Here is a 19,982-nt window from a genome sequence, read left to right as displayed (position 1 = left end):
GGTGGCAGAAACATTCAAGTTATGTGAAATGAAGCTCTAAAGGACTAGAAAATGCCACAGTTCTTTATGTCAGCAACCTTAGTCTGAACCCATTGCAAGATATGACATGGTACAGGCTTTGGATACAAGAATGTACTCTCATACTACTTCATAAATATATATTAAAAACATCATTTATAAACTTTGTTATGCTTACAAAATCATATATTCAAACCACTGTGGATAGATTAGCTAACATTAGCTGATGATATTCAATGGCAAAGGGTCATTCAGTGCTTCTGGACGAACTGGTATCTCCTGCAGCAATGCACCACTTAAATGCAATAACGCAGTACACATTATGACTGGCAACAGCTTTTCAGTAAGTCATGTCACAAGAAGTAAGGTTTACATATGAACAGCTGATTAAAAGAGAGATAAAACAATGAAGAATAAACGGTCAGTCCCTGCACTAAAGAAAGGACACCAACACGTTGTCCGCCTATTCCAGGGAGTGCAGTTACGTTTGCGGATTATACCAGTTTTGTAGTTGCCATTGCTGTTGCAGTTTTAATACTGACAGGGAAAATTTGCAAAGAACTACAAAGGGAACTTCTAAGTGTAAATGAATGGAAAATCAAATGGTGGATAAAATTCATTCCTGTTATTTGTTATAAATGTATTGACAGAGGGAAGAAAAAAGCTAATCATACAAAGTTACCTCTCAAGAGTAAATTGTTAGGCTTATGAGTATTCCGTGAAAACTTCATCTCAACTGCAGTCAAGAAAGTAAAGCTGTTGTTATCAGGAGGCAAACTGTTGTTATCAGGAGGGAACATTGCTACGTTCTGATCCTCTGATCATTCCTGAGATGGTTTGCGTCTGTGCAATCATAATTACTCCATCTCCACCAAAGATCAAAAATGATGTACTGGAACAGAAGGAACTGTGAAGAAGGCAAAAAAGGTGACTGGCGGTATTAGAATGGCTGCAGGAGAAGAAATGACCAAGAAAGTTTGTAATTTCTTGCTGCACAGAAAGCAAACAATTGAAAGAGGCACAGGAAAGAGGTTTCTGAAAGCACAAAGAGCATAAAGAAAAGAGAAGTGACAGTGAACAGGCAATCCCTTGTTAATACTAAAAACTGGGGGCATCAAAGAACATCAGCAGGGCTGAAGTTTGAAACAGGACAGAGGGGACTTCTTCATGAAAGGCCTAACTGAGCAGTGGGCCTCCTTGTGGCTGGATATTGTGAATGTCAGACGTTTATTTACCTGTACTCTGGGCCAAAGAAAAACCCTTTGTTCTGTCTAGCACAGCTCTTGATTCCCTGGAGCCTTGGTGCATACTGCTTCTCTAATGCTATTCCTACAAGAGAATATTCTCATGCTTCTTTAGTCTTATGAATATAGAGGCTGAAAGTGTGCAGCAAAAAGTTTGTGTTGCAGAGTGAGGAGGAAAAGCTGAACTGCTGAACAGAGAGATGACCAGAAGTGTAAGAACACCCAGCCTGGCAAACTCAGTGAACAAATAAGAACTGCAAGAGCAGAATTGTAGTCTTCCATTTCAAATGTTAAGGAATGCAAACAGCTGGCAGAGCTGAGAAAAGTAAACAGATCTTCTGCCTGGAAGACAGAGGTTTTTAACCAGCAGAAAAACTCCAGCATAGATGAAGACAGCTGGAAACGGTACACAAGTTACACACTCATGTCCTCATTCAAATGAGACTTGCTGGATCTAAAAAAAAGAGACAAGCAGCGAAGTTAAATCAGAGTGGATATGTACCAGTCTTACTGCCCGCGTTGAGAGCAGGGTATAATAGCTGACATCAGGGACCTGTTAGTATTGCCTGGCTCTTAAGGCTGCAAATGACCATCAGAAACTCTCAGAATCTCAAGATCCAGCAAGAGTGAATTAATAGACTGCTTACATTTAGGGATTTAAAACTAATGGAATGCAGGGGAAATGCTTTGCTTTGCCTTCTTTTATCCAGCGGTGTTAAAAATATGCAGCACTGGTCAGACATCCCCACTGATGTGCCCACACCACATTAATGGCTCTTGCAGCAGCACTTTGTGAGGATCATCTGCACGAACAGCATCACATCTGTGGGAGCAGCAGAGATGTCGCTTCCTTTGTCAACGAGTTTTCAGAAATCAGAGGAATGCTGTGCTGCTGTTTCTCAGGGAGCGCAGTAACTTCAGGCAGTGCCACAGAGCGACGGCCCTGGGGTGGTGAACGGCAGAGAGGGGAGTCCATCCATCCTTACAGTGCAGAGGTGGGAAGTTTTAGGCTGTGGTCTGACGGAAAGTCTACGTGGAGTCAGATTTCAGAGTTGGAGCCCTGAACTGCAGTGAGTCACACAGAGAGCCTGAGAGCTGCCTTTGTTCCACTTGTGTCTGAACGTTGGAGGAGAAACAGCAGGCTCCAGTTTTCTGTAACTTATTTTCAGAAGTATAAAATTCATGTTCACTGAACATTTTCCGCCCTTGAGGTCTTTCAACTGACTTTCAAAAAATGCTGTCATGGTAAGAATTCTCACTTCTATGTTATTTTTTTAACCCTCATACTTCTGTATTACGTTTTTTGTCTCATTCTTTTCCTACCCTCCTCCTTTTTTTCTTTTCTTTTTTTTTTTTTTTTCCTTTTTTTCCTGCACACCTGCTTCAGTCGTGCCTGGTGGAGCTGGAATGTGCTGCTACTGTTCTTAGGCTTGTCGATCCATGCTTGTTCAGCAGCTCAGGTCATAGAAGGTAAGACTTCTCCAAATCACATCTATGAATTGAGAGTAAGAGTTAATTTTAAGATAAGCTTTCTCAATATAGGAAGAGTCTCTAAACTGAAGTTCTTCATTTTCTCTGCTGTTTATGGCTCTTAATTTCATACAGGGAAGCTGTTGCAAGTTAACAGCTTAAATTGCTGTTCTTTCTGGAAAAAGGAAAATAGATGTGTTGGTCCCCATGTGTATGATAGCCTATTATGGCTGCTCTCACAAGATTGCTTCGGAGTGTAATAGCCAACGGAAAGCACTTGAAAGAAGTAGAGAATACTGGATATTTTTGCATGTGTCAAATTGGGAAAAGGTAGCAGAAAGCAACTTGTGTGAAGATGTGCGTCTCTCTGGCTATGTCAGAAACATGCCAGGCACAGTGCAAGCACTGGTGTGATTGATACTTTCCAAGTTGTACTGACATTTCTCTCACTAACTGTCTGAGCAAATCGTGATTTTCTGATTTCTTGAGTTATATATTTATTTTTACCAGCCTTTTTGGCCTTTTAATGAAAAGTCTTTCTATAATTGTGGATCACATATTCCCATAACTGAGCCAAATCATTTCTCTGGAAGACAGAGCCTCATATGTCAGTTCAATAAAGAGAGCACTGTTTTAAAAGTCTATATACAATTTTGAAAAAGATGAAAAAACTTTGTATATTACTTTTGCAGTATGGACAATTATTCTTCTTTCAAATATGCTCTTTTTTCTTAATTCAGACTTAAACAGCTGTGAATTTGTTAAGTATATGACTGCTAAGTAACTATCTGATAAGAGAATTGGAAATAATCTAAGGGAAACAGGTACTGTGATAAAGAACTCAGTATTACTCAGAACAGTTTGTTTGCCTGTTATCAGACAGTGCACCCAAGAATCAAAGATGTAAGTAGCTGTCTCAGTAAATAAATACTGTAAGTGCAATTGAGGAGCACATTCTGCTGTATTACAGATCATTAATTAAGAGGACAAGCTATATTCAGCTATTAGAAAGAGAAAAAAATTGTATCTGTAGATACAAAGTATGGATATACATGTGTATCTCTAAGATACCTCCATCTCTTACATAGTAAGTTTTTCTTGAGCTGATGAATGGCAGTGTGGTGAATGGGATCTGAACTGAAGAGAGCTGTTGATTATACATTTTTCTTGGCGCTTGGTGTGAATGTTTTCTTCTGCTAAAATTAGGCACTGAGTGCTGGAAACAGGAATAAGATCTTCCTTGATCTGTGATGCTGCAAATGTATGAATGCTATAGGTTCTCCCTGTCACTGCAGAATAGTCAAAAGAGATCAACTGACCTGCCTTTAAACCTGTTGTTTCTGCTGCTGAACTTACACAATATCCTTTTTTTTTTTTTTTGTGACTGTCTCCTTTAGTATTACTGCTTTCCAGGATTCTCCAGCCCGCTGAATATTGTGCTATCTTTCTGTTGGCTGACTTCTCCTCCCTGTCCTCATAATGCATCTATGGCTGAATGGATATGTTTAGCATTTTTTAAGGAAGTTAGGTATCTGTTATGTAATACTAAGATCATGCTATGTGTTGTGCCAGGATGTAAAAATGTAAAAAATAAAATATTCATAATATTAAAATTCTGTTGTATCTTCTGCAGATGTATGCTATTTGGTCATTGTTTTATTAAAACTTCTAAAAAATGCTTGGATTTTGTTTCAGAGTGAAAATAAATACAAGTTATGGAATCTTATCAGTTTCTATGAGTTAACATCCTGATTTTGTTGGAAGGTTATAGTCTGTTTTACTGCAGCTAGCGTTGTACCAGTACAAATATAAGCATACATGCACACTTCCCTCCAGTCCTTCCTTTTCACCCAAGAATGGTGCCGTTTGAACCGCACAGATTGCAGCAGTTTGTCCTCCTGCGTTCATGAAATCTGTGCAGATGCAATACTCCGTTCTGCTTGGGTTTGTGTGTGAAGGTTGAAGACATGTTGGGGTCTTACTGAATTACCTCATCATTTCTCCTTTCTTCAAATGACAGTTTAGCACCTGTACATAAAATAAAAAAAGTCTGGCTTTGTCTGGTCTCACTTCATGGTGCAAGTTCTTCACCTTTAATTACACATCTTATCATGTGACTTGCTTTACCTTGATTATCTATGGCTGCTTTCTATGCATTGCTTTGAATTTTCAACCACAAATTAATTTAGCAAATAGAAGATTCTTGGAAGGCAGTCCCAAACATTCCAGATTATGAACAGTATTAAATATATAAAATCTGAATCCTAACACTGCTGAAGAAGAGGATCTTCCCTCTGATTTGCTCTAGCCTCTTGCAGAAGCCATATTTAATTCCTCCAGGAGATCTATGCAGTTGCCAATGCTATTCAGTTCCTGTCATTCAAGTTAGCATGAGCCTTTTTTCAAATAAATAAGGCAAATTGTTCAAGTGTCCGTAATACTACAGTTTTGTCATGCCTCTGTTCTTTAAAAGAAGCTTTACAAATTTCTCACTAACATCTGCATTTTATTATTATTAGCCAGCTAAACATCATTTTCTTGCCCTAAATAATATGCTCAGCAATAGCTTGGCTGTCATTAGGTGGCTAACTTGATGAGCTGAATGGAGAAATGCTGAATTATTGATGTCCTTTGGCTGTTGATCAAGTAGTGTAATGATACAAGTGGTTAGCTTGTATTTTTAATCCAGGATGAACTGACACAGGTTGCCCAAGGAGGCTGTGGATGCCCCATCCCTGCAGGCATTCAAGGCCAGGCTGGATGTGGCTCTGGGCAGCCTGGGCTGCTGGTTGGCGACCCTGCATGTAGCAGGGTGATTGAAACTAGATGATCATTGTGGTCCCTTTCAACCCAGGCCATTCTATGATATAAAGGTTCATTTCTCTCAAGTAATTACTGTATGTGCTTTGCATTGCATTTACACATGTAAAATCACACTGACATATGCATTGATAAGGATAGCCTAGTGTATTCCTTTCTAAGATGGGAAAATTACTGTAATTCTGTTCTGTATGGAGCACAGTGTTTTGTTAAAGTAGTTTAGATGCCACTGTATATTCTTGTTTCACTTTGAGCATTTGAGCAACATCAAGCTTCACTTGAATTTAAACTGAACAAGGCACGATATATTTTTCAGACACATCTTCAGCCTGCTACTGGCTGTTGGGCACGTAGTTAACACAGAACTGAACCTAATTTCCTAGCCATTAAAAATATCTTTCCATGCAGAACATAGGTAATTTACTATAGAAAATCATTTGGTTAAGTTGGCATCATCTGTATGAGCAGCAGAACAAACATGATTTAATAAATTTGTTCCATTTTCTCACTTTTCTAAATGGATTAGTTCTCTGTGCAATACTTTCTACATGATAATTCTCTAGGACAATAAACTTCTTGTTTGCTAAGTGCTTCTACCACTTAGCAGATGTTCTTTCTTGAAGCCTCTTAATAGAAAACCACCTGGTATGGATATAGTGTTGTAATAGCTGTCTTCATTTCCACTCTGAAGGAACAGAGGAACACAGGAAGCCTGCAGCAAGCAGCTGTTTCCATGATCTAAACAGAAATTAAAATTTCAATTCTATGTTCATGGGTGTTTGAAGGATGTATTCTGCTGAAAAGTCCATCATGAAGTAGTTTCTTTCTGTATTGCTCTGACTCAGCTGTAGATGGTGCAACACAGTTTCTTGAAGTCCTATTGGCCACCCGAATGTATGAATGCATATACATCTGTTTATTCACTATCATGCCCACTCATAGATTTCTCATAACTTTATTCTGTAGCTCTGTTACTCAGTCTGTGTCCTATGGAGCAGTTGCTGTGTACAAACTGCTAGCTCCTGGTACTCTTTGTAGTACTTTCTAAGAAGTATCAATTGAACTAAAATACTTTAACTCTGATTTACTTTTTATACACTAAGCACAGTGCCTGATCTTGGTGATCTTGTGTTATATATCGAACTACAGCTCCTCACTGCTGAAGTGGATGCATGACTGGAGAGAATGAAGTACTGTTTGAGGTGACTGGGGATAGCAGAAAACAGTGGTTTATTTTGTGTGCTGGCTTAAGAACAGCCTTGGTTCATGCAGTTGAATGCAGACACAAATGCATATTTCAACTGCCATTTCAATCAGTGAACGGGGAAAGGAAACATTTTAGCCCCTTTTTGTTGTCTCTCATAGTCCAAATTTTTTTTGGATGCGAACTACTGGACTCCTACTGCACAACTGTTAATCTAGGCTAAAAGTTGCTTCAGTGTATCCCTAAGACACAGCTGCTTTGAATCCTTGGCCCTGCTTAGTGTTTCTGAGGTAGGTGGGAGAAACCCTTCTGCATAATAGATGCAATTTCTACCAGAAAAATCTGAGGTTGTTATTGCATCAAATGCAAGCTTCAGTGTGCAGAAAACAGGTCATATCTTCCTAATGCTGCTCCTCTCTCCGTTAGGTGAATCCTTTAAGAGAAGAACAACAAAAAAAGTTTCATGTCTGAAATGTACAAAGAGCTTCAAAGAACTTATTTCTTATTGTGACATGTTTTCCAAATTAAGTACTTCCTTTGAACTTTGCTGTTCTTCTGGCTATGATTTCTTCCCCTTTCCTGCTTTGTTGTGTGTGTGAAATGTGGATTGATTCTTTCCAAATGGCAACTCACCGTTGCCCAAATTCATGCAGTGCTTTGCCAATTTATGCAATATGCCTTGACTAGAAAGATACTGTACTGTTTAGTGAAATCTGACTGCTTTGTTTTTAAATTTCATTAATATTATCTATTTAAGAGAAGTTGCCTAATTATCACAACTATTTCAATGATTTTGTCTCATTTGACCAACACACAGAATTGCTGCTGGTTTAAAAACAAACAGAAGTTAGCAATTTGGTCTGCGGTGCATTCTGTCTACCCAAATGAATTAATTCTTTTTCTGGCTTTGTATTTCTCCTTGGTGAGATTAGATATATGCCATTATGCAGCAGACATGGCTACTAGTGAACACGTTTTGCCATCCCATATTTGTGCTACATCCATACAGAGCATGTTCCACCTTATGTGAAGCAGATTTATGCAAAGTATAGAATCTGTTTTGCCCTGCTTATGTCAGCTTGTTCTGTGCTATTATGGACCAAGTGTGCACTGTGAATAGGTGAGAGAGATGCTTACCTCAGCACACCAAGAATTTTATACTGCACCCCAGGAAAGGGAATCTGCAAGGGCTTTTCTGTGTAAGAAGACTCTGTGATTATACATAATTTCTCCATTATAGAGGGAGATACCATATCATACCCCTTTGCACCTGCACATCTTCTCAGTCAAGGGAAATGCTACTTTTAAAATATTTCCTCTTTTTATTTTTATTCAAGCTTGTTTTAAGTAGATTTTTGGATGGACTTTTGGAAGTGCTTTTTTTTTTAAACTGTTTTGATACCCCCAAAGAACAATCTACCAGCACTAGGATATGCGTCCAAATAGTTTGACCAGGATCATTTGATTGAGACACAGAAAAGAGGCTCCACTGGCTATCAAGTCTTCACCCCGTGGTTATCAATGAACAGGTTTTAGGTATGTCTTCTATTCCACTTAGGAATCAACCATTTATTGTGGCACGTTATTCTTACATGCAGCCTGCTTTGCTTTTAACTTTATAAGTCAGATGCAAGTTCTAAACACACTTTATTTCTTGCTTGAGGTATCTTTATGGCAGCTTTGTCTTCATCTTGAAATAACAGGGATGGAAATGGCAAATGCAATGTGTTGTGTTTTCACTGAAATTTTCCTGGTTTTGGAGCACAGTTGTTTTGTTAATGACTCGTTGGTGCTGCAGCCTTACTAAAAGTGAAGACTTGTTCCTGGAGAAAGCAATGCATTCTCCATTGCTTACTAGGTCTAGTGCTGTCAGTCATGTCCTTGGTTAACAGTGAATGACAATCTTGACACAAAAAAGTAAGTTAATTGTACTGATACAATACATGTGCATTTCTGTTCAAAACAGTCTGAATACTTACTAAAAACATCCACACAATGAAAGTTTAGAAAAATAAAATCTTATCTGTGGAGATTTAGGTAGACTTTAGTTCTTGAGGCAAATATTTTACCTTAAACTTACATAAGTCTGAATTTAGATTTTAATGTAGGAAAATGTTGAGAAAAGTAATGCATGTGAGCTGTTCCATGTGTGCTGCTGAGAAACAGCACAGAATAATAGAATCATAGTATCCTTACAGTTGGAACAGACCTTAAAGGTCATCTAGTCCAACTCCCCTGCAATGAACAGGGACATCTACTGCTAGATCAGATTGCTCAGATCTTGGTCCAGCCTGGCCTTGAAGACTCCAGCAATCCAGTACCTCTCTGGGCAGCCTGTTCCAGTGCCTCACCACTTTCACTGTAAAAGATCTTTTCCTTATACCAACCTAAACCTATCCTCTTTAAGTTTTTTAACCTATCCTCCTTTTAAGGAGTTCCCCTTCTCCTAACACCATAGACCCTGCTAAAGAGTCTGTCCCCTTGTTTCTTGTAGCTCTCTTTTAGATACTGAAAGGCTGCTATCAGATCTCCCCAGAGCCTTCTTTTCTCCAGGCTGAACAGTCTCAGCTCTCTCAGCCTGTCCTCATAGCAGAGGTGTTCCATCCCTTGGATCCTTTTTGTGCCTCACCTCTGGATGCACTCCAAGTCTGTGCCTCTCCTGTAGTGAGGACTCCACATCAGGACACAGTACTCCAGGTGAGGCTTCACCAGTACAGCAGCACTTTATGTTTGGGTAGGTGAAAGAAGTAGTATTTTCCATCCTGCAGTATTTTTGCTACACTCTTTTTTTTTTTTTTTCCGTCTGATCTGGAAGCACTTGAAGAATGCTGCAGTGAGTATTACAGGGCATACATGTTCATGTGAGATCTCTATGCCCTGATGGTGCATTGGGTTTACACCATAAGATCTGATTAGAGTGTTGTGCATGGAGAGAGGACTCTGAAAAGAGTCTTACTCCATCTTTTTTTCTGCTCTTACTTCAGATATTTTATTCATTTAAGAGATTCCCCCTTAATCTGCTCTTCTCTAGATTAAATAGTCCCAGCTCTCTAAACCCATTCTCACAGAAGAGGTGCTTCAGTACTTCAAACATCTTGGCACTTTGTTGCACTCTGTCCAGTAGCTCTCTGTACAGGGAAACCCATAGCACTGCAGATGCAACCTCACCAGTGCTGAGTAGTGTGGAAGGATCACCTCCCTCAACCTGCTGACATCACTTCTCCCAGTGCAGCCCAGGACATCATTAGCCTTCTCTGCTAACGCAAGGGCACACTACTGGCTCATGTTCCACTTGGTGTCTTTCAGGTCCTTTTCTGCTAAGCTGCTTTCCTGCTCGCTGATCTGCAGAGTATATTCATCCATGAGATTGTTCCTCCTCAGGTGAAGAACTGCGGTGAGGCCGGTACCCTGAGAACTAGTGAATGAAATAGTCTCCTTTCATGAGAGTGAGCCCTGAATTGAAATTTATTTTGAGAGTGAAATCCAGCATAGGGATCATGGGGCCTTGAAGGACTACGGTATATCCCATAAGCATTTACGTATGCTTCAACACCCACAGAAGTTATGAAAGGCTTTCCAGTGACTGGAAAGGAATTAGCAAGAGTTGCATGTGGTTTTACTTTTCCTTAGTAGTTCTTGTGTGAGAAATGAAGAGAAAGCAATTAAAATTGAACTTGCTCACGTTTTAGGTACGTAAGCGATGTAACTGATAAAAGGGACTGCTTTTTAAATAATATTGTATTTCAGTCAGATTTTCCTTTGTTGTGTATTTATTTTGCAGTGCATATCTGAAGTATATATTGAACGAGCACAGAATTGGGACTGCCTTGGGATTATAAACATTGTTTGCAAAATCTGTGCTTAAAATTGTGAGCATTATTAAAATGTGAATATAAAAGAAATAGTTTCACTCCTTCTGGCCTCTCATAACCCTTAGCATGCTGGAGATAAATGAAGTGTAGCTGCACAAAAAAAAAAAAGTTAACGTTGTGGAAGATTTTTTTTAATAGGTCTGCACCTAGAAAAACATCTTTTGAAAACTGTGAATCCACACCACTGTAATTCAAACAGTAACTCCATTGATCAGCCTGTGGAATGAAAGAGATTCCTATGGAATATAGGAAAAGAAAGGTAGCCACTGGAGCAGTGTATATAAAGCAGAGTCTACTGGTGTGTGCTTTGAAAAAATCCTTTCACTTTATAGATATGTTTTAGAAATAATGCAGACTGAAGCATTTAGCATTTAGATAATATATTTAATGGATGATATGATGTTAAACTTTGTTTTAAGAATTGTAACATCTTTTGTCAGAAGTGAATTTGATTACAAAACTAAGCAATAAATTACTATTTATTTTCACTTTAAAATGAAGATTTCTAAGGGAATTTTAAATCTACTTGCCAAGAACACAACTGTCATAAATATGTATGATGAAAGGATAAAGAGATGAAATCAAAAGTGGAGGAGAATCATGTTTAGGCATTCCTACCTTGCTTCCTCTCTCAGCTTGGAATGCACTTGGAAATTAAGAGGAAAGATCTGACAAGTATTCAAATGCAGTTTGAATTTACCCTTCCATTGCTTTAGATTCCCAAAAGCTAAAATGATGCATTCTATTTCTTCTCTGTAGTAGAGGATGTTTATTTCATTAGAGAAGGTGAACTCTGGAAATATTCTTACTACATGAATATATATGTGATGGGGTAGTATGTATTAGTTGTAAATCTTCCACAGACTTGATTAAATATCACTGTTTTCTACAGAAAATAAATAGAAAGCAAAAACTGAACGTCTGTCAGTCAAGTAGAATAATTTCTATGATTCTATGTGATAGGCATAGACCCCTTCACCGGGACACAACTCTAGATATCTACACCCTCTATTTTAAAAACCTGTCTGTTTCTTACTTATCAGAATGCCCTAGTTCACTTCAGGTCACCGTAGATGTTCACATACCAGATACATTCACATCTGTGTAGCTTAGGTTCTGTGGTCATGCAACAGAATCACAGCATTTCAATTTTAGGGACATCCAGGCACACCTGAGATAAACGTCTTGTCCCGCTGAGTCCAATGTTGTGTAGCTGCATTCTGTTAGCCAAAATTACTTTGTGTTTGTTTTCCTTTCTTTAAAATAACATTAAAAACCCTCCAAAGGCTGTATCAACTAGTTTGTTGGTCTTTCCTGATCAAGCAATACAACTGCCAAACAGACCGCTGGGGAGCTGACCAGGCTTACAGAGAAGTTAATTTTTGTGGGCAGGTGACTTTCCTGGAGAGGGTGTAAGGGAATTGATACTTTTCATTTCAGTGCTGTATATTTCAATATTTTGGTTTTACTTTCTACTTTTAGTGACAATTATCATGTAAAATTAATGTTTCTATGAAACATACCTAGCACTTAAATGAAAATAGCTGTTGAATACAAGTTTAGTTTTACCAGCAGTCATGTTTTTACTTTTACATAGTCTCAGTTTGTGTACTGGGTGTAGATCCTAAATTGTATAAAATTGCCACAACTGTAGAGAAACCAGCAGAATTATAATAATTCACCACATCTGATTATTAGTTTCCTTAATCTGTTTTTCCCAAAACAGCTCAGATTTTGATAATCAAGAGAGCAGTTTAAAGTCAGTCCTTCCTCCTATTTTTCAAAATTGTTTCAGCTTTAATCTACTGCGGTATTCTGCCAATAATTGAATTATTACTGGTAGATTTTGGATATCTAGCAGATCACACAGTGCCACTAGAAATCCTGATGCCTGGATTTCAGGGGATGAACTCAAGTGTGGGTGTTTAATTGGTTATTTGCAGGATGATACATTTGCAGTACTTCTATAGCTTGTTGACAGACTAAAAAGAGAGAGGAAACATCTAGATCCTGTTCTCTTTAAGATTTTCTTGACAGTTGTGTAAATACGAGTAGGAAACAGGAGAAGATGGAGAAAGACAATGATTCCAGTTGATGGTGGAAGAAAAAGGAGCTAGCAGGATCTGGAGAACTCACTGCTCAGAACTTGGAGAGCATAGAACCTAGCTTGCATAATGCTATAAATGCAACTACGTTAAGATTTCTGTAGAAATTCTGACACATCGAAGTACATGCTTTAATTCAGATATGATTAAAATTTTATGCATAATTAAGAATAATTAATTATAAAATTGCATTTTTAAAATTTCTCATTTCCTTTTATGCTTCCTTAGCATGTCTTTGTTTTTCTTTTTTCCATTCTTTCTATTTTTTGTTCCTCTTACTGGATAATTCGGTTTGAGGAGAGTGACATTGCATCAATTGGTGACACTGTTATCAAAGTGGGTATTTGATTTATATGTGTATGCTGTCATGATTTTATTATTTTTGTTGCATGTATTCCATATCATAACATCCCATAGTGCACTGGGAGTTAAGGAGTTAATGTTCCAGTTCTGTGGATTGTTGATAGTTTTTGGGCATCTTTCTCAGAAGAGAAAAAGAACTACATATCCCAAAAGACTTCACTGTTCCATTTCTGTTTTCCATTCAGAGGGAAAGATCAAACTGCTCGGGAGTCACAGTGCTGCCCTTCTTTTTATTCCTGCTCATGGCTGTGGTGTGTCTCCCTAGCTGTCTTGCCTTCTTGTAGTAAGGCTTTTGGTGTTGGACACCATCTCTCTCATTTTATTTTATTTATTATCTTTAATTCCAATTATATTTTGTTATTTTGCATTCCTCTGTCATATTTAGTAAAGTAGTCTTCTCCGATTAGCTTGCTGTCACTGTATGATGTCACTGAGAGCAGCTCTGTGAAGAAGGATTTTCAGATTCTGATGGACAAAAAGCTGAATATTGTCCAACAGTGCGTGCTTGCAGCCTGTAGGACCTACTGTATCTTGGGTCCAGGCCTAGGGCCTCCAGCCAAGGAAGTATACAGAGCTGTTCAAGCTGGTCCAGAGGAGGATGAAGATGATCAAAGGGCAGCAGCATCTCTCCTGTGAGGACAGATTGAGAGAGTTGGTCTTGTTTAGTTTGGAGAAGGGAAGTCCCTAGAGACCTCATTATGGCTTTCTAGTAGCTGAAGGGAGCCTACAAGCTTTTTATGCTGCCTGATAGTGATAGGACAAGTAGAAACAGATTAAAACTAAAAGGACAGAGATTTAGATTAAATGTTAGGAAGAAATTCTTTACTGAAAGGGTGGAAATTGAAACAAGTTGCCCAGAGAAAAGAATGGATGCCTCACCCCTGGAAGTTTTCAAGGCCAGGTTGGATGTGGCCCCAGGCAACGTGATGTAGTAAGTGGTAACCCTGCCAACAGCACAGCAAGGGGGTCGGAAGTCAATGATATTTAAGATCCCTTCCAACTTTAGCCATTCTATGAATCTAACTTTTGTAATTTTCCTAGAATGAACTCTTATTCACAATTCCTATTGGCTCGTATAACCCCCCTTTTGTCACTGATCTAAGGACAGAAACTTGTAGCGAGGAGCTAGAAAAGACAGCATGAGCAACAGTAGGATCTTCCGAGTAACTGTTCTCTGTCCTAGCTTCCCTTTAAGTCTGAGATGAGATCAAATATGAGATGAAAATTTTGCTCCAGGTCAGTGTGCCAGGCCATGTTCAGTGTCTTTAAACACATGGAAGTTTTTCCCCATTTAGGCAGACAGCTCTGCTGGCACCTCTAACTGTTAAATCTGGAAAACTGTCAAACGCCTCTCCCAGCACTTTAAAAAAGAACTGTCTTCATAATCTTGAAAACACATATTTTGGTAATGAGAGCATTAGTCATGATCCAGTGGGAATTTGTGCCTTTAACATTCAAGAAACAAAAAGAGATAGGCAAAGAGAAAATGAGAAAACCAATGTAGTCTTTCCCCGTGGAAATACACAACAGACTTGGTTAATAGTATTTTGCCTGATTTCCAAGGTTATTTTGAAACAAAAAGGACAGGGTGATAATTCACATCTGTTTTGTTATGAACATAATGGAAATTAAACATGTATTAGTTTAGATGTTGTGAAAGAGCAGACACAGGAGACATAAGCACTGATGATTCATAATAACTTTCTCCCTTCCAAAACCAACTCTAATCTGATTTATGAAATGCTGTATTGCTGCCTAGTGGTGAAATGTAAAAGCATCTGCTGCTTTGCAACCATTAAAGACTCCTTGTCCTTCAAGCTGGAAATTATATCAACCATATCACAGTTTATGTAGTTTACATATTTGCACTACACACAATTTTCATTCCATGAAGCATGACCAAGCATGCCACAGATCCATTCTATTGGAAAGCTTGTAATATTCAATACAGATTCTGTAATTCTTACATAGTTTGGCTTTGCCTAGTTATCCTTAGGAGCACAGATGTCCCGGTAGCCTGCTCTTCTCTCTCATACACACACCACCTACACCTGAGCAAGACTGGATATAGTAGCAATTTTATGTCATACTAAGTGCAGACTGAATAAAACCAGTCTCAGTGCTAACTTCATCACAGGAAAGTAGTTGGGATAGACTTCTGTTCTTCTACAGAAATTGTAATGTTATTCAAATCTATATTTTTCTACCACCTTGCACTGAATCCCTTTTGAGTCAGACCCTTCCCTGCACCTGCTTATCCCAAGCCCAGTCCCTTCTGAACCCTGTCACGCTTTAGCAGTTCAAGTCCTTCTTCACTGGTGTCTCCAGTACCCCCAGAACTCTGTTCCCTTAATCCTGCTAGTTGCCATTTTCTTCCTGACACAGATACTGGCATAACATACTACATGTTTGTACATCTTTACCAGCTAATCTTCTTTCTGTCACTTCCTCCTGCTGTTGTTATGGTTTGCCAGGCATTCCCACTGAAACTACACTTAACCCTGTATAGTCTTTTAGGTTGGCATCCAGCACCACTTTTGCATTCAACATGGTGACTATTTCTGAGCTTTTACTAAAGCTCAACTCAGGCTCTACACCTTCAACAGAAGATTCTTAGAATAACTATCAGCCTTTGCTTTGAGCCTGAAATAACTGCAGCTCAGTTTGAGTTCTTCATGTCCTTTGCAGAATTTTAAACATACTGTAGTCATCAGAATGTTTATGGATGAAAGGACTGAACACAGCCTTAATAAAAAGGACCTGGGAATATTGGTGAATGCCAAGCTGGACATGAGCCAGCAATGCACTCTCACAGCCCAGAGAGCCAACTGTATCCTGGGCTGCATGAAAAGAAGCATGTCCAGCAGGTTGAGGGAGGTGATCCTGCCCTACTGCTCTTAACTGCTGAGGCTTCACCTGGAGTACTGCGTCCAGATGTGTAGTCCTCAGTACAGGAGAGGCACAGACTTGGAGTGCATCCAGAGGTGAGCCACGAAAAGGATCCAAGGGATGGAACACCTCTGCTGTGAGGACAGGCTGAGACCTGGGACTGTCCAGTATGCAGAATAGAAGGCTCTGGGGAGACCAGATAGCAGCTTTTCAGTACCTAAAGGAGGGATACAAGAAAGGAGGGGACAAACTCTTTAGCGAGGCCTATGGTGACAGGACAAGGGAAAATGGTTTCAAAATAATAGAGGGAGATTTAGATTGGATATAAGGAAGAAGTTTTTTACAATGGCGGGTGGTGAGACAATGGAACAAGCTGCTCAGAATGTAATGATTGCCCACTCCTGGAGACCAGGGTGCACCAGGCTCTGAGTTACCTGATCTTGCTGTAGTTGCAGGGGAAGTTGCACGAGACGACCTTTAAAGGTCCTTCCAACTTGATTTTATGATTCTGTGATTCTATGGTTCTATGATATTTATTATTATTTGTTCTTATTTGTTTTTTATTTATTAGAGTTAACACTGTAAAGAAGGAGAGGATATTTTAGACCTCACAGCCCTTCAGACGCTGGAGATCCCGATCTGTGCACTATTAGATAAGGCTGCTGAGGGACATGGCAGTGCATCATGGCCTGAGGACTGGATATGACACACACCACAGTCCTGCACCAATGCAGGTGAACTGCCACATGAATCACCAGTTCCTACATATATCCTGGTCAGAATTGCTACACAAAGATAGAGAAAAGCTTTAGATTTTAAATTCATTTAAATTCATTAAATTCATTATTTTTTTTGCAGTCATCATTATTATTTTTAAATACAGACAGTGTGTTCTAGTAAAGCCTAATATTAAAAGTGCATTGTCCTTCAATGTCATCCTTAGCTGAAGGCAAAGCTACCATTTCTTGTTTAACCTGGCAGGTGGTTCAGCATCACACAGTTGTTTGCTCACTCCCTTCCTTTCAAGAGGAATGGGGGAAGAGTATTGAAAAAAAAAAAAACAGAGTAGTACTTGTAGATTGAGAGAAAACTTTACGCTAAGATGGAGAAAAGGAAAAGGATAATAATTTTGACAAATATATGTATATATATAAGTGTATATAACATAAGGTGCACAAGAAATCAACCCCAAACCAATGCCCAGCTAGACCCCCTGTGTGGCAGAAGGGAGGGAGATGCATTTCCACTCCCTACAAAATTCCTTCTGTTTGATGTCATATGGTATGGAATAGCCCTTTGGCCAGCTTAAGTCAGCTGTCCTAATTCTGTTCCCTCCCAGCTCCTTGAGCCTTTTGCTAAGAATGTCCATGACTCTATACAATGCTGCTTAACAGGAAGCTATACACATCAGTGTGTTATGAACATTGTTTTTCCAACCAAAAAAAAAAAAAAAATAGCATCATACCAGGTGCTGTAAGAAAATAATTCCATCTCAGCTGAAACTAAGGTTCTTCCATATCCAAGATTAGGAGTGAAAGCATTGCCTTGAAAATGTCCTTTAATTCAGTGAAGCTTGATTATGTGGCATTTGTTAGTTTTGAAAACATCCCCCTCACTTTCTTTGACTCAACCATTTCTCCCACAGCCAGGTCTTTCAGACAAGGAAGGTAGTAATGATTTATCACATGGATGATGGCTAAGTTGGCATAATTACCTGCAGACTGCCTTCTCTGGTAAGGTGTAGTAATCTGATTTAAAATCCAGCAAAGAAGGCTCCTTATTGTGATCTACTGAGTGACAGCATTAGGCATAAAGAAACATGAGCTGCATTACCAGAGTTAGACATCTAGAGTTTTGTATGCTCACTTTCAGAAGAACTGGGTAGCCCTTTCATGAAAATTTGCTGAGCGTAGGGTTCTGCTACAATATTTTGCTAATCATGATCAACGCATTTTCAAAGGGTATAAACAGTGCTAAAATCTTTGCAAGATCAAAGGTCACACTTGTTGAAATTTATAAGAACATTCCTACTGAAGTCAAAATCATTTAACAGGACTCTAAGGAAAATCTGACTTCTTTTAAAGGGCAGTGATCAGTGAAAGCATTGTAAATTTGAAGTTCAGGCAACCTTACTGATCAGTTCTGATTTCTCCTTGATCTTAAAAAATCACCAAAATGTTTTGCTGTGCTGCCAGAGCTCATTTGAGATAGCGCTTAGTGAGCTGGATGAGTTAGAATGCTACCCAAGTACTCAGAATGAACTTCACTGGGAAAATTTATCTCTATGAAAAACAATATATCCTAGCAGAACAGAATACTTTTTTATTTAAATGTGAAATATTAATTAGCAAAAAAAAAAAATTAAAAATTAATATTGCAAGAAAATACACAAAATCCTTAATGAATATAAATAATAACTTGATAATGTATCTGTATTGCCTACTAGCGGGTGAAAACATTTTAAACTCCATATTAAATTGAGCTTGCAGAGGTGCCTTCTGCATATTTCTGTGTCTATCATGTTTTATAAAACATCTGCTTTTATGAATGTGAATGTCTCAGTAGATGGCGTAGGTGAATACATATCAGGGTTTCTGTTCTGTACAGAGCTATGTGAGTTTGCTGTGTACTGCAGGTGATACGTAGTTTGCTGCTGTTTGCCAGGATCAAAATTGTGCGTTCACAGCAGAGCCAGGGGATCTTGCTGTATAGTATCTCCCTTGACAGTGAATAAGAATGAAAAAATGATAGGTAATTTTCAAGGTCAAGTGCATGATTTTGCGCTTAGGGCATAGCAATCCCAAACATGAGTACAGACTGGGAGAAGAACTCACTAAGAACAGCCCTGTGGGGAAAGTCTTCAGAGTTCTAGTAGACTGAAAGCTGGTATGAGCCAGCAGTGTGCACTTGCAGCCTGGAAGGCCAACAGTACCCAGGGCTGCCTCAAAAGAGGGGTGGCCAGCAGTGCGAGGCAGGTGATTGTCCCCCTCTGCTCTGCCCTTGTGAAGTCCTGTCTGAAGTACTGCATCCAGGCCTGGGGCCCCCAGCACAAGGAAGACGTGGATCTGTTGGAGCAGGCTTAGAAGAGGGCTGGAGTATCTCTCCTACAAACAGACTGAAGGGTATGGGCTTGTTCAGCCTGGAGAAGAGAAAGCTCTGAGGAGACCTCACTGTGGTCTTCCATTACTTAAAGGGAGCTATAATTAGAAGGGAGACTGATGTTTTACTGTCTGACAGTGATAGGGCAAGTAGGAACAGTATTAAACTAAAAGAACAGAGATTTAGATTAGATGTTAGGGGGAATTTTTTTCACTGGTGAGGTACTGTAATATGCTGCCTAGAGAAGCTGTGGATGCCCCATCCCTGGAGGCATTCACAGCAGGTTGGATGGGGCCCTGGGCAGCCCAATAGGGTGTGGCAACTCTGCCCATGGCAGGGAGGTTGGTACTAGATAATATTAAAGCCGTTCTATGATTCTATGATAATAAATAACTGGACGTTAAATCTCTGTACAAAGCTCAGTTATCTTTCAGGATACGGGTTGTCAACAAGTCTGTGCTTCACAGTGGTACTTCAGATACCAAAGAAAGAAAATGACTCCTAATTCAAAGCAAGATTGATCTAAGCAGAAGTCCTCCACATAACTAAACACATCCTGATTCTACAGAGCAACTCTTTGCTTGAGATCACAAGCTTTCCTTTCTCAAGAAGGAAGAAGTTTTATGGTACATCTGCTATCTGATGTGGTTAATATATGATTGCTTATGTTGCAAGTAATTAAAGCTAGCTTTAGTTTACAGCAGCAACAGCTGCAAACTGTCCACAGGCACATGTCCTATAAATACAAAAAGGCAAGAGAGAAAAGGAACTTATGTTTCTTTTCCAGTCTTTTCCTTGGTGGATACACAGATAGAAAAGTAGATTCAGAGAGTTCATGCACTCCACCAACTCAAATCATGAAGTCAGTTAAGAAGATGAAAGCTATACAGGAAGTAAT

General features: G+C 39.1%; 1 protein-coding gene across 2 annotated transcripts in view; it reads left to right on the top strand.

Annotated features, from left to right (window-relative positions):
- Positions 1 to 2,197: 2,197 nt before the first annotated feature.
- The window catches only part of COL15A1 (collagen type XV alpha 1 chain), a 106,236-nt gene continuing 88,451 nt past the window's right edge, over positions 2,198 to 19,982 (top strand). For both annotated transcript variants that reach the window (XM_042839729.1, XM_042839730.1), the window contains exons 1-2: positions 2,198 to 2,507; positions 2,650 to 2,732. In XM_042839729.1, the coding sequence (XP_042695663.1) occupies positions 2,497 to 2,507; positions 2,650 to 2,732 (94 nt within the window). In that variant the 5' untranslated portion in view covers positions 2,198 to 2,496. The remainder of the gene's footprint in view (positions 2,508 to 2,649; positions 2,733 to 19,982) is intronic.

The sequence above is a fragment of the Centrocercus urophasianus genome, unplaced genomic scaffold (genome assembly GCF_019232065.1).
Source record: "Centrocercus urophasianus isolate 14NV4802_14NV808 unplaced genomic scaffold, USGS_Curo_1.0 seq_11, whole genome shotgun sequence".
NCBI lineage: Eukaryota > Metazoa > Chordata > Aves > Galliformes > Phasianidae > Centrocercus > Centrocercus urophasianus.
Note: the sequence above shows the minus strand (reverse complement) of the source record. Positions and strands in the feature narration are given on the sequence as shown.